This window comes from Ahaetulla prasina, chromosome 2 (assembly GCF_028640845.1).
Source record: "Ahaetulla prasina isolate Xishuangbanna chromosome 2, ASM2864084v1, whole genome shotgun sequence".
NCBI lineage: Eukaryota > Metazoa > Chordata > Lepidosauria > Squamata > Colubridae > Ahaetulla > Ahaetulla prasina.
Window position 1 is genome coordinate 286,769,136 of NC_080540.1, and position 24,460 is coordinate 286,793,595.

Below are 24,460 nucleotides of genomic sequence, written 5' to 3' on the forward strand. Positions count from 1 at the left end.
ACAAAGTCAACTGTACAAAGTTAGGAGTCTTACTGTTTGAGTTATTGTCAAAGTTAGGAGTCAATTCAGAGCATTCATGGATGGAAAAAAACAAGATACATATGTATGCTGGGGAATTCTTTAAAAATATGTTTCAGAGTTGGTTCTTCGTTTTAAATCAATCTGAGCCAACAGCTATCTGCACAGTCAAATATACGCATTCAGAGCAAGCTCAAGAAATCTGATAAACAAATCTGTAGGAATTTAGGAACATTGGATGTAAATTGTATATGTTTCAAGTTTTAAAACTGAAACTAACTGCATCTAACACCCATCCCCAAGGAAGATTAGGAAACTTGCACTGTGTCATTGTATCACAAGTTTTTTCTTGGGTTTGTACTTGCATTGCAACATTGCACAGATTTATTTTTTTATTATTATTTTTGTCACAACAATATATATAAGCATAAGCATGAAAATAACTATCTAATATATAAGCACATATATGAGCATAAGTATGTAATAACTATATTAATTGGATATAATGAAAGGAAACAATAGGACAGGAACGGTAGACACGTTTGTGCTCTTATCCATGCCCCTTATAGACTTCTTAGGAATGGGGTGAGGTTAATAGTAGAGAGTTTTTGGTTAAAGCTTTGGAGACTTTGAGAAGAGACCACAGAGTCAGGTTGTGTGTTCCAAGTATTAATAACTCTGTTACAGAAGTCATATTTTCTGCAATCAAGATTGAAGCGGTTAACATTGAGTTTAAATCTAAATTTAAACATTGAGTTTAGATCTAAATAAAGGGAGGAATTTATGTTGTGATGTCACAACACATTTTTGTCACCTGCCTCCAACCCTGACTGCAGATTTCTGTTCAACATAGAAATTTGTTTTGTACAACATACCTCAGATTTGAAAGTGAATTTTGCTTCCCAAAATGGATAATTGATTTAGCTACTTTCTTCACATAATGATTGACAGAAATTGAAGACAAAGCCTGTGCATACAAGTCTCAAGCTTAGCCTTGACTAGCTCCATGAAGATTTTTGACTGAAACCTCAAGAAAGTATTTAAAGAAGAGTGTTGAGGTGGGTGATGGATCATTGATCCTTCCCTGGTATCAAGTAGTACAAAGCAATGGGCCACCACTGAATATTTCCCATACTTGGAACATCTGCAGTAACAGGTTTTCCAAACCATCTGCCTTCCATTGTTTCCAAGTAAGTATTATCATAATTGTCTGAGTCACAGAGTCCTCTCAAACCTGGAGATTTATCCTCTTCTATAGCATCAGCCTGCAGGTTCAACATTTGAGGTTACACATGCATATAATAATACTAAGAGTTGCTTCTGCCATTATAATTTATGACTATCCCCATGTTTGTAATGGCTGGCAATTCCATGAACTGGAATTAATGCAAAAATTGGAGCAGAAATAAAAGTGAAAGGCAATCGAGCCATAAGAGGTGACCATATACAGCAACATCCCCATTTCCCTCCTCCTCCCCCTGCTTATTTTGTATGCAGGCCTATGATTGCAGGCTGATTAATACAACTTTGGCCGACCTAATGCCTGCAGTCTAGACCATTCTGCCAATGTGATACAGGAATAACTTCAGGGGGCCACCTGGAGAGAAATGAGTGTTTGGTTCAATTTTCATGTCCATTTGTTGCTTGGTTACAACCCAGGCAAGAGCAAGAATCATGTCAAATGATTGCACCTTTGCACTTATTCCCATTAGTGACTGCTCCATTTGCCCCAAGAAAATAAAGTTAAATGCAACAGCCGCAGGAAGAACTCCAAGGCCTGATAATGAGTAATCATTTCAGATTGAAGAAACCCCTAGCAGGACCATTAAAATAACACATTTTTCATTAAATGTCATACAGCGATGCAAAAACCAGGTTGATAATACTATCGCAGCTCGCGGTAATAATGCACGGAATAATAGTTGATTAAACTTCCTTTGATCTCATTAATAATTAACCTGGGGAGGAAAGCAAAGAATTCCAACAGATGTAATGGGTATCTGAGCAATTCATTAGGTTCTTGCAAATCATAGATCTGACCAGACTTCTCAGTCTGATAAAGCATTAAGAAATGCTGTATTTGAAATTTGAAATTTGAAGACGGAGAAGACCCAATTTGTATTAACTTTCCTCCATAAGCTAATGTCAGGCATCAATTAGCTATTTTATTGCTCAAGCCTATAACTCAGGAACCTTCTCACGCTTGCAGTTTGCCCCTGGGTCAGACTAGAAAAGTTTTAACGGCTTTGGAGGGGGGAGGGTCAGACTTCACTCTCTTATCCCCATGTATGGATTCCAAACTAATTCCCCATTTGACTCCTCCCTGTGGCTTGGTCATTTTTTCTCCAACCATCTATTCTTCCAATAAAACTACTCCTTCCTTCTGTTGCTAGTAGTCATAGATGTGGCCAAGATAGCTTCAGGGTGAATTCCTCCCCCCCATTCTTTAATTAGAAGAAACTTAGAGACAGTTATTTAAGTGGTAGAAACCAGTGGTGGGTTGCCCCCGGTTCAGACTGGTTTGCAAGAACTGGTAGTAAAACCAGCGGGAGGCTCCACCCAGTGACCCAGACATCATCAGGAACCTTCTGCACATGCGCAGAAGCGCGTGCATGTGAGCGAGCGAAGCGAGCACACACACGCAGCCCCATTGTGAACTGGTAGTAAAGGTAAGTAGAACACACCCCTGGTAGAAATATATCACACCAAAGGAGCATCCATTCTCATTTTCCAATAATCATGTCAGTCACTGACCCATGCAATGGTACTATTAAAGATATTGAGAAGATATTGAGAATTTAGATGCCGTTTATGACATCATCACATGGTCTCTGCCATCTGTTGTGCTAGATAGAACATACTCTAAGGACATCCCTCCTTACTTAATGTTGTAGGTGTTTATATTTGCTCTCCCCACCATGAATTGGGGAATATTTGATGAACATCTGAATATTAGTATTACTCTGCTGTATCAGAGCAGTTTACCATAGTTGACAATGACACTGTGATTATTATGTCATGCATAACTAGATCATTGTGTGAAACTGTCTTGAGATATTTTCAGGCTACTAAAATTCACACCAGTCTTCCTACTCAACTGGCATAAGGTAAAGGTAAAGGTTCCCCTCGCACATTGTGCTAGTCGTTCCCAACTCTAGGGGGCGGTGCTCATCTCCGTTTCAAAGCTGAAGAGCCAGCGCTGTCTGAAGACGTCTCCGTGGTCATGTGGCCGGCATGACTCAACGCCAAAGGCGCATGGAACGCTGTTACCTTCCCACCAAAGGTGGTCCCTATTTTTCTACTTGCATTTTTTACGTGCTTTCAAACTGCTAGGTTGGCAGAAGCTGGGACAAGTAATGGGAGCTCACCCCGTTACGCGGCACTAGGGATTCGAACCGCTGAACTGCCAACCTTTCGACTGACAAGCTTAGCATCTTAGCCACTGAGCCACCACATCCCTTACTCAACTGGCATACTGGAGCCCAAAACCTAAAAGGGACAACTGCAACGGAGTGCAGTGTTTTAAAAGTTAAAGCACTGTTGAGTTCACAGAGGTTAACATTCTCTCAATTTTTATGCCATTGGGCATGGCTACTGTCTAGTGGTCACACCACTCAGATTGAGAGTTTCCAAAAAAACCATATCATTTGACTAGAGCAGGGCTGTCCAACCTTGGCAACTTTTAAAACTTGTGGGACTTCAACTCCCCATTCTGGGGAGTTCTGGGAATTGAAGTCCACAAGTATTAAAGTTGTTAAGGCTGGACATCCTTGGGTTAGAGGTTACCAGCGCTCTGCTTCTTTACGTACTGAGAAAAGACCGTTGAGCTTTGGCTGGCTAGTCCCTTGTTTGTAAAAATAAAATAAAAATCACGGCTGGTGGTTCAAAATATCTAGGAAAGGGGGTAAAAACACCATTGGAAATATCCAGGCAATAAATACATGTGAATGTAACGTTACCATTACCTCTAGCTCTAGCTCTAAGCTCCTAATAATAGGCTAACTAAACAGAAACCATTAAAAGTGCAAGTGTTTCTCTTTTAATAATCTGGAGGCATTACAGGAAGCCAAGGGCATTAACATTTGCCAGCGCTTTCTTTTGTGTACTTAAGCTCTTCTCATTCCTCTAATGGTTGGGGAACAAAGGTGCTTTTGCTTATTTTCTTCTTAGCAATCCTTCCAAATTAGACGATTGGTAGAGACGGGGCTGAATTGCCTGTTCAAAAATGATAATTTGTCTGGATTATACTTGTAAAGCTCGGAGGCCCTATAAATCCCCTTGAAAAGTAGAACAAGAATTATGCCTGTTTTGGTCCAAGTTTCAAACATTACTTCATCTCAGACAAATCCCACCACATGACCTCAAAGCAGGTAACTGAAAGCGCCAGGAAAAACACACACACACACACACACACACACACACACGCACACACCACCCAAAGAGCTGTAGAATTAGGAAATCATCTGATCCATTGATAGGAACCTCTCAACCTGGAAGCAACTCCAAAGGCGGCGTTTTATATATTCTCGGGTAGTGACATCATCAGATTTTCTTGGGTTTGCCAACGTACAAGGAGGCCTAACAAGCCTTTCAGTCATTTCAGTGTTTGCAAAAATGCAAATGCTTCTGCTTAAACTCTCTCCAAATTGGGAACCATGGAAATCATAGTGAAGGGTGGAACTAGGCCAACATTTCCCTATTCAAACTGAATAGGATTTATAGCCTTCACCTTTCATCTGCGTTGCATTTCTGGTTTGACTCCAAAATTGGGGCAGGTTAAAAAAAAAAAATCTGTTTGGTTTGTTGAGAGAAGATTTGCAAGATCTGTGGACTCAACAGCCTTTGTTTTCTAAAAATAGTAACGTTGCCTCTTTCATCGTGGCTAATCACATTGCATGGCTACAGGGCTCTTTCACTAAACACCAAGAAAAAAAAGCCATTTCCTTTTCAACATAGTTTTAAGGCTGCTTTTGAATGTGCTGGTCTTTGTTACAGAATAGGAGAAGAGCTCCTAGAATCCAAGGGTTGAAAAGGTCACGGAATCCAGATTTCTGCTCACTGCAGGAACCTAAATTAAAGCATCCCTGACGGATGACTTCTTGGAAACTGAATACATCCAATAAAAGGGATCCTGCCACTGCAGTGGTCTAGAGGTTCAGATTTTGGGTTTGTCGATTAGAAGATTGGCAGTTCAAGACCCAAATACTGCATGTTGGGATTAGTTCCCATTCCTGTCCCAGCTCCTGCACATCTAGCAGTTTGAAAGCATGCAAATGCAAGTAGATAAATAGGTACCACTCTGGTGGGGAGATAACAACTTCCATGCATCTCGGCAGTAGTGGGCTGCAAGCAGTTTAACAACTGGTTCGGTGTGGCATGCGCCTTGCTTAGGCACACATGCTTTGTGCGCACTCATGCCTAACGCACTTGCACATAGCACTCAAAATACAGCAATTTGAAGCTCAGCTGCTTACAGGATAACAGATTAACAGAGTTGGGAGGGACTGTTGTGACCCAGGTTCCTGGACCTGGACTCCTGGACTCGGATGATTCAGAAAATGAGGGAGAAGATCTGGCAAGCCCTGCTTCTCTTGGGCTCTCCCTCCCTGGCACCCACTCAAAGGGAGGAGGAGGGGCCAGCAAGGCCTGATTCTCTCGAGCCTTCTTCTGATTTGGCAATGCCCCAAGAACAGTTTTGGAGTGATGCAAGACTGCGCAGATGTGACCGGCGCACGCAGCAGAAGCAGCGTTGGGATTAAGCCAAGGAATGATGGTCATGCAGTGACATCTGCAGAGACTATAAATAGGAGGCGGGACTTCCTGGTTTTTTGTCTTGGACAAAGCAATGAATTTGCGCGGGGAAACTGTATCAATGGAGGGAAGAATATATTCGTGAGTAATTCTGGCCTTATCTATAATTTCGTTATCTCCAGAAACTTGGCAGGCCCGTGGGTAGAGGTGGCCAGGACATTTATCTATGTAAATAAAGTAGAAGAGGAGGCCTTTGACTGACTCTTTGTTGGGAGTATTGGGGGAGGGAAACAGAACAGGGACCTAATAAGTCATCTAGTCCAACCCCCTGCTCAAGCAGGAGACCCTATACCATTTCTGATAAATGGCAGTCCAATCTTTTCTTGAAAGTCTCAAGTGATGAAGTTCCCACAACTTCCGAAGGCAACTTCTGTTCCATTGGTTGATTGTTCTCACTGTCAGAAAGCTCCTCCTCATTTCTAGGTTGAATCTCTCATTGGTCAGTTTCCATCCATTATTCCTTGTCTGGCCTTCAGGTGCTTTGGAAAACAGCTTGACCCCCTCCTCTCTGTGGTAGCTCTCAAGACGACTATCCTGTCTCCCCTGGTCCTTCTCTTTATTAGACTAGCCATGCCCAGTTCATGTAACCGTTCTTCATATGTTTTATTCTCCAGTCCCCTAATCATCCTGGTTGTTCTCCTCTGCACTTTGTCTAGAGTCTCAACATCTTTTTTATAGTGTGATGACCAAAACTGGATGCAGTACTCTAGGTATGGTCTTACTAGGGTTTTATAGAGTGGTATTAGTACCTCACTTGATCTTGATTGTTAATGCAATTTAGGATTGTGTTGGCTTTTTTAGCTGTTTCTGCAGCCCCGGTAAGTAAACTTAATAACAATCAAGTGTAATGTCAGATGCACATTCACCGAAGCGTTGACATGCATTCTTTTTCCTGGCTAGCACTGTTGCTTAGCAAAAGTTGAAAGAATATTTTTTCCCCCCTATTGGTACCAATGTCCATAACACAGTCACCACAGTACAAAATACATAAGATCCATCCTTTCTACTTCTGGATACATATATGTACGTTCTATGAAGTATTCTGAAATTCATGGAAGTCTTTTGTTTTGCAATAGTGGCAAATCTGTAGCTCGGGTGTAGGATGAAGGTGAAGTTTTGTTCTCTGAGTTGGTGGGTTGATTTCCAAACATTTTGTCGCCAGGCTAGATAATATCTCGAGAGAAGTTTAGGGGATGTCAATGTCAATGTTCTTCTGTTTATAAAGGCTTCAGGTGTCGGTGTGTCAAGCAGTGGTGGGATTCAAAAATTTTTACTATCGGCTCTGTGGGCATGGCTGTGGGTGAGGCAGGGGAAGGATACTGCAAAATCTCCATTCCCACCCCAGTCCAGGGGAAGGTTACTGCAAAATCCCCATTTCTTCCTGATCAGCTGGGACTCAGGAGGCAGAGAATAGATGGGGCGGGGCCAGTCAGAGGTGGTATTTACCGGTTCTCCGAACTACTCAAAATGTCCATTACCAGTTCTTCAGAATTGGTCAGAACCTGCGGAAACCCACCTCTGGTGTCAAGTGAGGGTCTTGTGATGGGTCTTGTGATAGGAAGGTTACATCAGGTCAGGGTCATTGGGAGGAGAACTGCAGGTGGGGGAAGTTGCGTGGTTGGTTGAGGGTCGGTGCCCTCTCTGGTTGGCTGTGCAGTTGATCTGGATTCTGAGGGATTTGCAGGCTGGTTGTAGGTCTTTTGTTTTGACATTTTGGATAAGCTAGACCAGTGTCGGCGAACCTATGGCATGTGTGCCGGAAGCGACGTGCGAAACCCTCCTGCGGCAAATGCGCAGCCTCGCAGGCTCCTCTTCCATATTCCTGTGCCTAAATCCACACTGGTCAGCTGGCTGTCGCATACGCGTGGGCAGTGGATTCTGGAAGAGCGGTGGTCCATCATGCATGTGCAGGCTGGAACCCGACCTTCCGGGTTGGCATCCCATACATGCATGAAGGCCAGCTGTTCACTGGGTGTTTGGGTACCGGCTTGCACATGCGCAATGAACCGCCACTCTTCTGGGGTCCGCTGTCCAGGCGCGTGCGACGGCCAGCTTACTGGCATGCGTTTAGGAACAGGAATGCGGAAGGCCACGCATTTGCCATGGGTGGGTTTCGCATGCCACTTCCAGCACATATACCGGCACGCAAGAACGTGAAAGGTTCGCCGACACTGAGCTAGATAATCAATGATCATTTTGGGCAAAATAGCCTTTGGGATGTCTGGGCAAAATGCAAGAATACATCCTTCCTTCAACTCAGAAACTAAGTATAAGGTACACTTCTTCATTTTTTCCACCATCTTCTCTCTTTTCACATGTATACTTTTCTTTGGGATGTATATAAAGATCTCTGTTTTCAGTCAGTTCAATCCCATATGGAATGCTTAGCTTTTTCTTATAGGTCCAGGGGATCTGAGTGGCTAAAATCCAAACTCTCATTTGATGGCAGAAAAGAAGTTGAAGTTTCTTTAGGCTTGTATGAGGTTTTAGGAGTAGAACTCCCCCCCCAACCCCCCAACCCCAAAAATGAGCAGACCAACGAGGTGAAGAACAGGTGAGTCTACCAGAGATGGATAAATGGAAGCAACATTTAAAAGATCTGGACTGTATGCTATTAGAGGCATAATACATCCCACCAGATGCCTGAGATTCGGTGGGCAGACAAGCTGGATTGTGGACCCATATTCTGGTGGTCAGACAGAACATTCCTAACAAACAGGAAGCAGCAGGTGAAGCTAAGCAGAATCACACCAGACACCTGTACAATTAGCACAAGGGCCCCCCAAGGCTGTGTACTCTCCCCACTTCTCTTCTCTCTGTATACCAATGACTGCATTTCCAATGATCCATCTGTCAAACTACTGAAGTTCGCAGATGATACCACAGTGATTGGTCTCATTCGAGACACTGATGAATCTGCATACAGACAGGAGGTTGGACGACTAGCCTCATGGTGCGACCAGAACAATCTGGAACTGAACACACTCAAAACCATAGAAATGGTGGTAGACTTTAGGAGAAACCCTTCCATACTTCCACCTCTCACAATACTAGACAACACAGTATCAACAGTAGAAACTTCAAATTTCTAGGTTCTACCATATCGCAAGATCTAAAATGGACAGCTAACATCAAAAACATCATCAAAAAAGGACAACAAAGAATATTCTTTCTGCGCCAACTCAGAAAGCTCAAACTGATATTGTTTCCTGATTGCTTATTTGTACCCTATAACTATCATTAAGTGTTATAAGTGCTGTACCTTGATGAAGGTATTTTTTCTTGTATGTACACTTAGAGCCTATGCACCAAAGACAAATTCCTTGTTTGTCCAATCACACTTGGCCAATAAAAATTCTATTCTATTCTATTCTATTCTATTCATTGGACCTTCAGGATGATTCTCAGTGATGTCTGGTAATTCAGAATTCTTTTCTTTTACCGTTCTCTGCTTATGCAGCACCTGTTGTCACTTGAGTCCTTCCGACCTGGTTCTCCTCCATTGCTTCTGTGGCCTAATGCCTTTAGGAAGTGAGAATAGAAGGCAGAAGGATTCACTGTTGCCAGGAATTAGTGAAGCCATATGGACACAGGAGATTGGCAATGGCTGAAGGCCTCAAACTTGTTCAAGGAGGAAAGAATATATGGGGAATGGGGGAAAGCTCCTGCTTAGACCCCCACCTACCCTCCTTTCATGTGGTGTGAGCCTTTTGAATCAGCCCTACATGCAGGTCTGGAGAACCCCCACTGAAAAAAAATTGGCTGCAACGATGGTCTCATTATTCAAGGTGCAGGGAATTAAAACACATCCATCCTCGATATTTGAGAAAATACCACTCACATGTCTCCATAACATTCCGTTTGCACCCTGAAGCTGATCTATAGAACGAGATTACTTTGACGAAATAGCCACGTTTTTCCCCCTTCTAGCAAAAGGCATTAAAAAAAAAGAAGTCAATATAAAGCCATTATTTTGGACTATTGCTACCAGCCATTTTTGACAACGGTCAATATGACAGACAGGTTTAACACCTGAACTCTGCCTTTCTCTATTATTTTCTTCTATTTCTCTTGCAGCAAAGGGTGGAAAGGATTTTTTTTTTGCTGAGGGTGATATTTTCTCCCCCCCCACCCCACAGCCCTGAGACCATCCACTCCTACCTTCCCATTTATCTAAAATAGATTTCAAAAACAGACAAAGAGAAATCCAAATACGGCCCATTGGGCAGAGTGAATGGCTACACTCGATGGCGAAGCTCTCTCTCTAACGCGATTCCACATGATGGATTTGAAGGGAGACTCTTTCCAATCAATAGGATGTTCAGTCATGTAATAATGCAAGGCAAGTTACTTGGAACTGAGTTACTGCAACACGCCATTTGTACTTGTCTACAAAGGGGTAGGAATCTCAGCAGCTTAGGTTTAAAATGCCTGTCATGTTTATCTAATGCAGGGGTGTTTAGTTCTGGCCTGCAGGACCAGCAAAGGACAGGCCCACGGTGCATCTGCCAGCAAAAATGGAGCTTTGGGGGGGGGGCGCGGGACGGGACACACATTCCATTTTCGCTGGCAGAGGGCTAGCAAAACAAACTAAAAACAAATCAAAAGGAGAAATGTTTCCCCTTCTGCATTTGAGCATGCAAAAAGGGACAGGAAAGGAGAAAGGGAAAGGGGAAAGACAAAGAAGGAAAGATGGGAAGAGAGCAAGGAAAGAAAAATAAGGAAAGAGGGGAAGGAAGAAGAAAGGAGAATGAAGAGGGAAGGAAAAAGAAGAGAAGGAAGGAAGGAAGGAAGGAAGATTATAAAGAGAGTGAGAGAGGGTCTCAGGAAAGTCTTGCCTTAGCACTTGGCCATCACAGGTGCCCCTGACACGATCCTGTGTCATGCCCATCATAGCCATGCCCACCCCGGCCACACACATCATGATGAGCCCCCACTCCCAGCCCTCCAAGGTCAAACACAACCCTGATGCGGCTCTCAATGAAATCGAGTTTGACACCCCTGATCTAGGGTGCCACTGCTTTGCAAAGGAATTTATAAAACCACTGGTTTTAGCCATTGGTTTCTCCAGCTTGACCTGATCTTGGCCACCTGAGTTTGCTTCTGCAATTTGGAAAGAAACCAGGACTATTGTTGTGTCTGCACCTCCCGAGCCGGGCCCCCTGCCAGAAAGTGACTCAGAAAGTGAGGGGGAAGGGCCATCAGGACTTACCTCTGGAGCACCGGCTTCCCTGGCTCAGCTTCAGGAGCTAGAGGCAGGCCAGGTGGAGGAGATAATGAGGCCTCCATCCCCTGACTCTTCCCCCCCCAGGCCATGCTTCCAGACCCTGCTGATGGCAATCAGGCCTGGCTAGACCCTAGGTTTCATAGGCAGGAGAGGCGGGAACAACAGAAGCAGGGGTGGGGCAGGCCTAGGAAGTGCTGAGTCATGGAGCCTCACCCCAAAGGATATAAAAGCAGCAAGAGCTGCTATACCACTTCGTGGCAAGCAAATCAACTGCTTAACTAGAGCTGAAGTACTCTTTGTTCCTGGTTGACTCATCGGCATCAAGAGAGATAACAGAGACACTTGGCAGACGCTCACTAGTTTGCTGCCAGAAGCTGATAGTTGCCGGCTAATTAAGCCATTGCTTGGACTGAGGCAAGGGGGACAGAACAACTACATCTTTCCCTTTGATAACTCTTCACTGGCAAGTTTGTAATATGCATAGTTTCATACTCTTACTACCATCTTGTCACTGGTTCCTTAGACCATGGCATTTGCTATATCAGTCTGGAATATCTTACTAAGCCATTTAGAACAGCAGTCACCTCGGGCGGGTGAAGAGTGGCTGGGAGGGGAGGGGCAAGTAGAGGCAGGAGAGGCACCCCTTGATGTGAGTGACATCAAGTTGGCCACACCCACCCATTCACATGTCTACCTAGCCACACCCACCCAGCCAGTCATTAGGCAGATCATATTAGTGGTCCACGGGATTTAAAATTATGAATTTTGTGGTCCCTGAGGTCCGAAAGGTTGGTGAACCCTGATTTAGAAAATAGAACATAGAATAAGAGTGTTGGAAAAGGATCTTGCTCAAGCAGGAGCTCAAGCAGGAGACCCTATATAATTCTGGACAAATGGCTACCCAGTCTCTTTTTGAAAGCCTCCAGTGATGAAGCATCCACAATGTCTGGAGGTGAGCCATTCTACTGATGAATTGTTCTTATTGTCAGGAGATTTCTCCTCAGTTTTAGGTTGGATCTTGCTTCTTTGTGAGGTTGAGCTCCTCTTCTTTGTGAGTACCCATCAAATACTAGTACACTTAATCTTTCTATTTGTTATACTAGACCATGGTGTCAAACTGGATCATGTCACGGACCAGATCGTGATGTATTGTGATGTTTTTTTGCCTTTGCGGAGATGGGGTGGGCATGGCCTGCACGTGACATATCTGGCCCCCAGGCCACCATTTTGACAGGCCTGGACTAGACACACCTAGTTCTTTCAATCATTCATCATGCAGTTTAGTCCCCTTATCGTCTTTGTTGCTCTTCTCCATACTCTTTCCAAGGCTTCAACATCTGTTCTACATTTTAATTTTACATTTTAATAATTCAATTTTAATTTCTGCATTTATTTCAGGGGTCATCTGTCACATTTCAATCAAGCCCAAACTTTGTTGCTGCTGGTTTGCATTGGAACGTCTAATGTGACAGAGACTTCAAAAATATTGATGTTTCTTTTCAGAAAAAAAATCTTTGTGTGAAGGATTAGCAGGGCATTAAAGACAAGAAAAAGATACAGTGTAAAGTTTAGGGTGAGCTCGTTTGGGATTCCTGAAGTAGTCTCTAACCAAGCATGGGGAAAGTAAGAAAAGTACTTACCTGATGAGTTTGTTACATGTCAATGATAATATATTGTTTTCCTCTGATTGCTTACGAGCACATAGGAAAGGAGTCTAGACACCAGGTGTACCATTGGCAACAACTGGAGAAATTTAATCAGGAGAATAATCATTCTCCCAGTTCACAGTTTGTCAAGTGGAAGGAAAAAGACTTACCCCTCCTTTGATTGGTTGCAAAGAGAAACAAGGTGAAGGCTATAGACAATCAAGGATAAATAAGAATACATTTGAACTTTTGCTAGAGTTTCCTCCAGAAGGGGAGAACAGTTTATAGGATTTTTAAAAATTGGTCATGTGCTTCTTACTATTCTTTCCCTGATAAACAAACAGGTATAGAAAGGGGAAAATATCCAATTTTCCAAAGCAGAAAGATGTCGGTGTTAGTTTCTCACCGTTTCTCCCTTATTTTCAATCTGAAATTAATTCATTCTTGTTGAAGTTCTACAACTATCTGAGAATTAAAAACAGATACACACAAACATTTCTGTTCATTTCTGTTAATATAGTCATTTTCCTCTTTCCCCTTCACAATTTGAAAGCTCAACTCTCATAGGAGAGAGGGGGAAAGGGAGGGAAGGAGAGAGGAGTGGGTGGGAGGTTAGAATGCCAACTCTGCTCACTGCCAGGAGTTTGATCCTGACTGGCTCAAGGCTGACTCAGCCTTCCATCCTTCTGAGGATGGAAAATGAGGATCCAGATTGTTGGGTCAATATGGTGACATTGTAAACTGATCAGACAGTGCTGGAAAGTATTTTGGAGTGGTATATAAATCTAAGTGCTATTGCTACCTTGTTTCCCTGAAAAGAAGCCCTCCCCGAAAAGAAGCCCTCTCCAAAAATAAGCCGTCCTTGAAAATATTTAAACACATGTCCCCACCATTTCCTCTGGTTAGAGTTAGGGAGACAGAACTGGAAATCAGGTAAGACGGCAAGAGGAGCCCCGTCTTGTTCCACAAGCACCAAAATAATAAGACCTCCCTTAAAATAAGGCAAAATGCTTATTTCGGGGTTCAAAAAAATATAAGACAGGGTCTTATTTTCGGGGAAAGACAATATTATTTCTCTCCCAGTATACGCAATCTTATATTCTTTTATGCCCAAGGCATCGCATAACTCAGAGAAATGAGGATTTTCAAAGATAACTGAAGAGAATTTTTAGATACTTATGAAATTTTAGCACTCGGTAAGTTTATCCAAAAAGGCAAAGAGAATGTCTCTTGCCAGATCCAACATTTATATTAGGCAATGTAAAGGCAGGGCAGGAACGGAGCAGAAGATACAAAGGGCAACTCAATTATTTGTAAATGCATGATGTCAGAAGGCGCTATATGGAATGGATAAAAGCTAATAAAAATGGTCAGATTCACATAAGGCTTTTTTGACTGGTATGACTTATTTCTCTGCCATTCCTTACTTGGCCAAGAGCTAAGCTTAATAGGGCAATCTTTTAATTTCATAGATACTTAATAGTTTTCCTAACAGTCAGAGAGGTGGAAAATAATTGACGTAGTCACAGCACCTACACCAGTGGTGGGTTTCAAATTTTTTTACTATCGGTTCTGTGGGAATGGCTTGGTGGGCATGGCATGGCTTGGTGGGCGTGGCAGGGGAAGAATACTGTAAAATCTCCATTCCCTCCTGATCAGCTGGTACTCAGGAGGCAGAGAATAGACGGGGGCAGGGCCAGTCAGAAATTTTACTACCGGTTCTCCAAACTACTCAGAATTTCCGCTACTGGTTCTTCGAACTACTCAGAATTTCCGCTACCAGTTCAAACTACTCAGAATTTCCACTACTGATTCTCCAAACTACTCAGAATTTCCGCTAATGGTTCTCCAGAACTGGTCAGAACCTGCTGAAACCCACCTCTGACCTACACCCACACCACAATGCAGCAACATGGCAAAACTTGAGGAATGTTGAATATATTAAACCATATTATACCTATACCCTGCTTGCATTATTTGTCCCTGTTGTTTCTAAGAAAAGCCAAGAAGTGTGAACACGGTTCTAGGTTTTAAGTCATATTATGCTAACGTGTCCATTAAGGGGAAAAAGGTAGAACATTAGAGACAACTGAAGCAAAATCTGACCTAAAATATTGTGCACAATTTGAAGTATCTAACCAATTGCTGGAAAACTAGGGAAGCCTGGAGTTTCAAGGATTTTGGTAATAATAATAATAATAATAATAATAATAATAATAATAATAATAATAATAATAATAATAATAATAATAATAATAATAATAATAATAATAATAATAATAATATTTTAATTTTTATACCGCCCTTCTCCCGAGGGACTCAGGGCAGTGAACAGCCAAGTAAAACAATACAATATATTACAATAAAAAATATTTAAAAAACTTATTCCATATGGCCTAAATTTAAATATAAAATACATAATATAAAAATAAACCCCATTTAAAACAAATTAAAAAAAACCCCTATTAAGCCAGTCCTGCTCGGAAGAATAGGTATGTTTTCAGCTCACGGCGAAAAGTCCGGTAAAGGTTTAGTAGAAGTTTCATTTACTTAATAATGGGAGGTGCTGGTGCTGGAATGAAGAATGAGGACTTTCCATATTTAAAATGTTTCTTATGTGATAAAAGATAAGAAATCAATAGAATTCACCATACAACCCCCTTGTATTGTTATTATAAAAGATGTAGAGAAGGAAAGATGGTTAATTTCTCAGCTGGCCTTCCCATCTCCAAAATAAGCACTTACCGCCAAATGCAAGGCTGTTCCTTCCTCTTCTTCCACCTGTTCCGATGGTTCAGGGAAGGGGCCATCTCCGTCTCAATCAGTTTTTGAGACAGATTGTCTTGTGGTTTCTGTGTCTTACCTATTTCTCCCCAGTACTGAAGTTAGAATCAAGCAAGACTCTACTTACTTCTCCCTGTTCCAAAGGTCCGTTCAACTGTAAGTGTCGGGAATGGCACAGGACGGAGAGTAAACTGAGGGTGTGGATATCCACAGGTTGGGGATGGCAGGATTCCTGGATACTGGGCACTTTCTAGTGTTGGCACTGGGATGGCACTGACAACAGCTGGAGAGAAAAATGGAATCCGGTCACTTGTGCTCATCAACATCATTATGGAAACACAGACGTTTATCCCAGAAACTGGGAGGAGAATTTTTCAGAATTTTTCCAGAAGGCAATGAACATAACTAATATTCCTGCTTCCTCATATTTTCTCCACAAGAGCAACCCTGTGAGGTGAGTAGCCTGAAAAAGGGTTACGCATCTGGCTTTCATAGCTAAGGCAGGACTAGAACTCTCAGTCTCCTGGTGATGGGCTCAAAGTCACCTAGCTGGTTTTCATGCCTCGGGATGAACTAAAACTCATAGTCTCTTGGTTTTCTACACCGGTGCCTTAATCACTGGAACAAATTGGCTAATATCAGTGATGTGCGGGGAAGCTGATAAATATTGTGGTTTTATGGGGGAAGGTGCTATTTTTGTCAGGCTGGCATTGGGTGAGGACTCGCAACCTGCCATTTGACAGAAACGTAATTATGATTTTAGAGATTCCAGCTACCACTACTCTGCTGCCTTGAAGAAAATAAATCTAAACTATGACATCAAAGTAAACTCAACTATTTAAAAGAAAGAGACACATGATGGATTAAGTCACAGATGAAGTTGATGCTATTTATTATAAAAACTGATCAATTAGTGTTTATTTCTCATTGAAAATGTCCTCCAAATTAAGAGCAAAGTGTGATTTAATGGCAGCTAGTAATTGGAAGATACCCAAGTGCTATCAAATCAATGACGATTGCAAGAGAATAAATTTAAAGTATGAGATTAATTTTCTTTCTTTTTTTTAAAAAAAAAGGGGAGCGAAAGGCAACTATCATGTTTCATTGCTTTACTTTATTTCTCCATGTTGGTCTGTCAGAATTAGAGCAGTACATACTTCAGTTACCTCTCAGACAGCAGAAAAAAGAGAGAGACTGGGAGGTGAAGTGCATTTCAATTATTCCGATCTGAAAGTAGCATTATGGTTTTTTTTTTAAAAAAAGTTTATTTTTATTTGATATCCATAATCATTTCAGGGTCACTGTGATATAGTTATGCAAACTATTATCGCTAATAATACGGCCACTGCACTCAAGGGCAAATCAGTTTATTGGTTTGTCTCCCATTACTGTGTATTATGATAAGTGTTTTATGAGTATTGTTATTACTGTGTTGCTGCTAAAATTGTTAAGAAGAAACTAATGTTTACGTTTTCTGAATAAGTACATCCATTCAGTTCCACTTCTGTAATACAAAGGCAGTTCTTTAGGCAGTTTTAGCTTTGAGTAAAACTATAGTTAAAAATATCAAACATAGTTCCTCTAGAAAGGCACAACGATTAGAGAAGAAGGATAACACAAATATGTGCAAACTATTCTCTGTTAAGCTTCAAATTGTGAGTCTGCTACAAGATAACATCTCCCAAATATAAAAGGCACTTGGAAGAGAGAAACTTCCATTTGGTGGGATGGCCTAGAAACAGAGAAAGATCTTCTTTGAAAATTTGTAATTTAGCATTGTGTCCTCTGCAGAATAGAGTTCCAGAGATGAAAATTATATTCATGTTACATTCATTGGTAATGCTGGTAGAAAACTCTATGACCCAAATTCCCAGGAACCAGGCACAAATGGCATTTCAAAACTTTACACCAGACTTTTGGGGAGAGAATTTGAGTGCAGAGCTTTTCATAATTTCTCCAGCAGGAAAGAGGATCCAAAAATTTCCCAAGGGAAATTCCCAAGTCTCCCTCAGTAATGGCATTTGCATTGCTATTGCTTGGTGGCGCAGTGGTTAGAGTGCAGTACTGCAGGCGACTTCTGCTGACTGCCGTCTGACTGCAGTTTGGCAGATCGAATCTCACAAGGCTCAAGGCTGACTCAGCCTTCCAACCTTCCAAGGTTGGTAATATGAGGACCCAAATTGTTGGGGGCAAATGGCTGACTCTGTAAGCTGCTTAGAGAGGGCTGTAAAAGCACTGTACATGAGTCTAAGTCAGCGGTTCTCAACCTGTGGGTCAGGACCCCATTGGGGGTCGAATGACGATTTGCCAGGGGTCGCCTAAGACCATCGGAAATATGGGAAGTATACTTGTGAGTCGAAGAATCGCGCTCCAATGGTTGACTCTACAAGCCAGCTGCAGGATCTTCAAATTGCCAGCCGAATTCAGCTTCAGACATGATGAATTAAAAAAGAGAGAAATCTTTGCTCTGATGTCTCCCACTCAAGCCAGCTGCAATCATTCCCAATCGCTAGCCTAATCTGGCTTCAAGCACGATAAACTTAATAGGGGAGGAGTCTCCGCTTTAATGCCTCTGTCCTCAAGGAATCACAAGCAGTTCAGATCGATAGCCAATACGGCTTCAGGCGCAATAAATTCAAAACGAAAATAATTTTATGGTTGGGGTTGCCACATCATGGGGAATTGTATTAAAGGGGTTGCAGCACTATAAAGGTTGAGAACCACTGGTCTAAGTGCTATTGCTAGTGCAACAGATTCATGGAGACTGATTGTTGAGGGCAATATGCTGACTCTGTAAGCTGCTTCGAGGGGCTGCAAGGCATTATGAAGTGGTAGATAAGTCTAAGTGCTATTGCTACTATTTCTCTCCCAGTATATCGACTTTTATATTCTTTTATGCCCAAAGGAAGGCATCACATAACTCAGAGAAATGAGGATTTTCAAAGATAACTGAAGAGAATTTTTAGATACTTATGAAATTTTGACACTCAGTAAGTTTATCCAAAAGGGCAAAGAGAATGTCTCTTGCCAGATCCAACATTTATATTAGGCAATGTAAAGGCAGGGCAGGAACAGAGCAGAATATACAAAGGGCAACTCAATTATTTGTAAATGCATGACGTCAGAAGGCACTATATGGAATGGATAAAAGCTAATAAAAATGGTCAGATTCACACAGGGCTTCTTTGACAGGTATGACTTGTTTCTCTGCCATTCCTTACTTGGCCAAGAGCAAAGTTTAATAGGGCAACCTTTTAACTTCATAGATACTTAATGGTTTTTCTAATTCCTAACAGTCAAGGAGGTGGAAAATAATTGACATAGTCACAGCACCTACACCCGCATGGAGAAGATACATTAAATGCTTCATCGCAACAAAAGTGCAAGAACATCACACTCAGCTTTACAATGTGTAAAGCAATTCCCCATCTACTTTCAATAACAAATTCAGTGAGAACAGTGGGGTGGGAAGAGGAGAATCTGTTCATTCATTCATTCATTCATTCATTCATTCATTCATTCATTCATTCATTTATAAATAAATAAATATTTTTAGAACTTATGATGCTTAAATCTACTCTTGGCAGAGATATAACTAAAAAAGTATGCAGCCTGGTTGATATTAATGAAGGAAAGTCTCAAACTGCTAGTGTTAGACTCAAAGGTGCTTTTGCAGGAGGCAATTGGACTTTCTAGTTCTTTTTTTTTTTTTTTTGATGACGTTTCACTTCTTATCCAAGAAGCTTCTTCAGCTCTGACAGGATAGTGGGGAATGGAAGGATGTATATTCCCAACACTACTCAGGTGACCCTGAGGACACAGATAAACCTCCAAGTGCTTCAATGATCCTCTAAAATGATGCAAATGACTAGTTGTCTGCAAGGAATATAAATCCTTCCATTCCCCACTATTCTGTCAGAGCTGAAGAAGCTTCTTGGATGAGAAGTGGAACATTTTCAAAAAGAAAAACAAGAAAGTCCATGTGCCTCTTGAAAAAGCATCTTTGGGACAACCATGACCTGGATGACTGAGAATCTCTACCGACTTTTTGCTAGAGCTAGAGTAATTATTTTAATTAATATCACAACACATTAAACTCCGGTTTTACTAATCAAGAATCATAGTCAATGTTGACCAGTTTTTTTCTTCATAATTTCAGAGCTACTCAAGGATTTGAGAATCATGAAAGTGGTACCTAATTTTGAAATACTCATTTGTGATTTTGTTTAGTTGGAGTTAAGAGTTTTTCCTAATTTAAGCAGTCCAAAACCATCCCAGGTCTTTGTGAAACAGCATCTATTATCCCAACAATAATTGGCATCGGTAGCATTTTCTTCCCATTTTTCCTGTCCCTATTTGCAGATTTTTGTATTTTGTAACCTTTCCAATTCCTTGTCTTCAACATTACTGTCCCCTGTAATGGGTTCAGGAATAAAGTATGGTCTGTTCTAGGTATCAGTTGGTTTGAATTTTAAAATCCCATAACTTTTGGTGTCATTTCCAAGGACTTTATATGTGATTTCATGCTTCCAGTAATTCTTATTGACTGTTAATTGGCACTTCTAACATAAAAGTCAGTGCAGTACTTACCCAACTTCTTAATGCCCTTTTTTAAACTAAGCTATGCGATTTTGCTGTATTCATTTAATGTATGATCAACTGTTTCAATACATAGTTTGGCACAAGTTGCATCTACTATCCCAGCTGGGCGTTTTCATTTCTGCCTCGAAGAATAATAGTAATAAAAACAACTACAATAACTCTATTTGTCCAAATGAATATCAGTCTAATCAACTGGCTGTTGATGCTTACGATTGGGTCATAGCCAAAGATTGATTGATTGACTGATTTGTCAACAAGTGCAAGGAAACAAGTAACAGCATAAACATACAGTAGACATGGATATATGAAAAAAAATTGGCACAAAAAAAGGATATAAATAGGCAAAACATGGCCATAAACACATAGAAAGATTACATATAATTGGGAACAGTAGGACAGGGATGATAGGCACGCTGGTGCTCTCTTAAGAAACATGAAAGGTCCATGGTAGACAGTTTAAGGTAAAAGGTATGGGGATTAGAGAGACTAACAACAGGATGAGGTAGAGTGGTCCAGACATTTACTACTCTATTGCAGAAGTCATATTTCCTACAATTAAGATTAGAGCGAATTACATTGAGTTTAAATCTATTAATATCCCTTGTGTTGAAATTTAGTTGAAATTAATTATGTGCCATCAACTCCAACCTAGTTCCAACTAGAACTAAGAAGAAATTTCCTGACAATAAGAACAATTAATCAGTGGAACACTTGCTTTCATAAATTGTGGGTGCTCCAACACTAGTGGTTTTTAAGGAGAGAATGGACAACTATTGGTCTGACATGGTATAGCTCCTGTTGAAGCAAGAAGTTGGACTAGAAGACCTCCAAGGACCTGTCCAACTCTGTTATTCTGTTATTCTTTTTCAACTTATTGTCAAGGCCCCAAGAGCTATTGAGGTACCACTGTAAATATATCTTGCTCCATGTAGAGCAAAATTAGAATGATCAAGTCTAGTAGTGTTAACTTCCCCAACAAGAGCCAGCAAAGTTTTGAAGTAGCAGTCAATCAAATAGTAGTTCTATCTCTGTAGTTTCCAAACTGTGAGGTGTATCTCTCTTAGGGAGGTGCAAACAAAGTCCAAAGGAGGTGCAAAGATGGATTTACAATCAATTAGTATATATATTGTAATTGTATTGCAAGACAAAATAAATTACAATAAATCTACCTTCCCCAGATTTTCATCGTATTGCTTTTTGTTGTTGTTGTTCATTTGTGTTCATTTTGGTGTTTGGATTTTTAGGGTAGGTTTGTACATTAAGATTACACTAAAATGAGTTTTGATGGCAAAAAGTTTTAAGGACCCCTGAGGTACCTCTACTTACTGATAGCAGCAAAATTATACATTTATTTCCATCTATTTCAAGGAGATATAATTTTGTTCTTAATTCAGGGGCCAGATCGGTACCTCCAAGACACTAGTCCAAAAAAAGAATTCCTGGTGTTTTGTAATACTGAACAAATAATAATTGCTCATCAGATGTATATTAAAATCGGGGCAATCTTGCTCAAATGGTTGGGAGTCAAAATTTTAAGCACATTTTATTTGTGCTGTGAAATTAATTTAACGACACTTCCAGTCAGGTCCTTTCCCTCAGCTAACATGACAATGATTATTAGGTTCGTAACCTATTGAACTGATTGGTGAAAATGCAGCATTTATACTCACATGAGATGACTACAACACTTGATGGTATTCTTTGCCAAGTACTCCTAGTCTGAATGTATTCTAATGCAGGGGTCTCCAACGTTGGTCCCTTTAAGACTTGTGGACTTCAACTCCCAGAGTCCCTCAGCCAGCAAAGCTGGCTGAGGAATTCTGGGAGTTGAAGTCCATAAGTCTTAAAAGTTGCCAAGGTTGGAGACCCCTGATCTAATGGATCTACTTCCTCTCTTTTTTTGCCATCTGCATTTCCAAAAGAGAAGGAAGGCTGGGATTCTTCCCCTGCCGCTAAATTCAAGGACAAATTGTCTAGAGCAGGGGTGTCAAACTCAAGGCCCCCGGGTGCTTAGATCTGGCCCCCAGGGCCATCCTTGAAACAGTGAAAGACTGGCCCATGGTGCCTCCGCCAGTGAAAATGGAGCTTGAGAGGGCCGTCTGCAGTCCTCCCAGGCTTCGTTTTTGGCTGTGGCACCCTTCTGCAGCCCTCTGCCAGAGAAAATGAAGCTCAGAGGGGGCCACATGCTCACTTTTCACTGGCAGAGGGTTGCAGGAGGCCGTCACAGCTGAAAATAGAGCTTGGGAGCCCGTTTTCACTGGCAGAGCACTCAGGACACCACAGGTGCCCCCGACATGAGTGACATCAAGCTGGCCATTAACCCACCCACCCCCGGTCACACACACCCAGCTCCCCTGAGCAGGGGTGAAATCCAGCAGGTTCTGGAGAACCGATAGCAGAAATTTTGAGCAGTTTGGAGAACCGGTAGCGGAAATTTTGAGTAGTTCAGAGAATTGGCAAATACCACTTCTGGCTGGCCCCAGAATGGGATGGGAATGGGGATTTTGCAATATCCTTCCCCTGGAGTGGGGAAGGAAAGGGGATTTTACAGTATCCTTCCCCTGCCATGCCCACCAAGCCATGCCCACAGAACTGGTAGTAAAAAAAACTGGATTTCACCACTGCCCCTGAGGTCATACACAACCCTGATGGGGCCCTCAATGAAATTGAGTTTGACACCCACGGTCTAGAGAATTGTGGGCTTTTTTTTTTTGAAAGGCAGAAGCACAAGTACTGCGAATAAATATTCATACCATGCCCTTTGAAACGATGGTACATAAAGACTTATTTCGAAGAACAAACAAGATGATTAATTCTTTTTGATAAAGCATTTGCACATCTGAGTGTATGTGTGTACATGCACAGAAAAGGAATCAGATCATGTCATTAAAATAACTGACAGCTGTCTTCAGATTAGCTCTGGGCCTTCTACTTGACAAATGGATAAATAAGCCACCTCTCGTGACAGGCTCAGTGGTAGCCCAGCTGATTTATGGTGGCAGAAGTGAACGAAGTCACAAATTCATATTGTCCAATTACCAGTTCTGCTGTTACAAAACAATTATAAACTAGCGAAGCAGATTGGATTTCTAGGCTGTCCCTTTTCGAATCCTTTGAGTGAATATGCCACTTGTTTCACATCTGGGTAGTCTTTTCGATGGTGTTTGGGTGAAAGCTGAATGTTTCGATCATTTTTCAAAGTTATTTTGCACAATTTTATAAAAATATGCTGCTGGCTTGCATGTCCTCTGCTTTTTTCCCCACTTAATTCAAAATTTCCACTGTGAGCTATTGATTTCAAGCTTGTTACTATTAGTTCATGTTGTGAGCTGCAGAGCAAATTAAAGTTTGTTGGTGCAACTGGCAGGAAATCCAGGGCAGAAGCATGGAGGCCTTTCCTTCCCATATCGATATACTCAGTGATGGGTTTCATCTATCTTTCCTACCGGTTCACTCGTGCGCACACGCCACTTCTGCGCATGCGTATTTGATGACGTCCGGGCAGATGGGTGGAGCCTCCTGCTGCCACTGCTACCGGTTCGCCTGAACTGGGGCGAACCAGTAGCAACCCACCACTGGATATACTACTAAAATTCTTGTGTCTTGTTTGATACCTTGTAACCTTCAATTGGTACAAAATGGTTTATCATAAAATAACAATTTTTAAATCAAAATATCTCAAATGGACTAACATACAGTATGTGTCCAAAATCCAAGTCCAAGGGGAACCTGTGGGGTTGAAATCTGGCAAAGTTGTGGCTGCTTAAGCACACTACTCTCTCCAACTACACTTTCCAGAAATGTGTAAGAAGGGATCAGATTAAGAAGATTGGCCCAATGCATACTGTAAGTTTTTTTTTTAATATCTCTATTTCTATAAAACGTTGTTTTTCTATCATACCTATCAATAATCCCAAAGCAGAATTGGGAAAAAAACCCAAAACCCTGCTTACAATTCACTTCCAGTAACGTAAAAAGTGTTTCGGCCACGGTGTATAAGAAGCAATTGCACAGTTGGCTAGTAGATCACCAGTTGTCTCAACCAATTTTAAAACAATTTTGTCTTTGTGGGTTAGTGGAAGGCTTTTTGGTTATCTTATTAAAACAATCAATACCTGAGGAAACTGTTCTTACCAACCTGAATGCCTTATTTCATTGTTTCAATAAGAGACTTAAATCAAGTGATCCTTAATACAGATAATAATTAAAAGCGAAAGCTGCCTCTCTTTTATGCTTTATCCAGCACTAACAGCTTTTCCAAATAATTCGGGAGGTGTTTTCTTTGCTTTTTTTTTTTAGTGGCTGTGTGGTGAATAACCAACCTGCATTCACCATCCTTGTAAATGCCAGATATTGTTGAAGTGTTGAAGCA

At 41.4% G+C, this 24,460-nt stretch overlaps 1 protein-coding gene across 1 annotated transcript in view; it reads right to left on the reverse strand.

Annotated features, from left to right (window-relative positions):
• Nucleotides 1-24,460, reverse strand: part of DCC (DCC netrin 1 receptor) — a 926,782-nt gene that overhangs the window by 32,212 nt on the left and 870,110 nt on the right. The window contains exons 26-27 of the mRNA XM_058168106.1: nt 15,614-15,769; nt 8,000-8,005 (exon numbers count right to left, since the gene is read on the reverse strand). Of these exons, the coding sequence (XP_058024089.1) occupies nt 8,000-8,005; nt 15,614-15,769 (162 nt within the window). The remainder of the gene's footprint in view (nt 1-7,999; nt 8,006-15,613; nt 15,770-24,460) is intronic.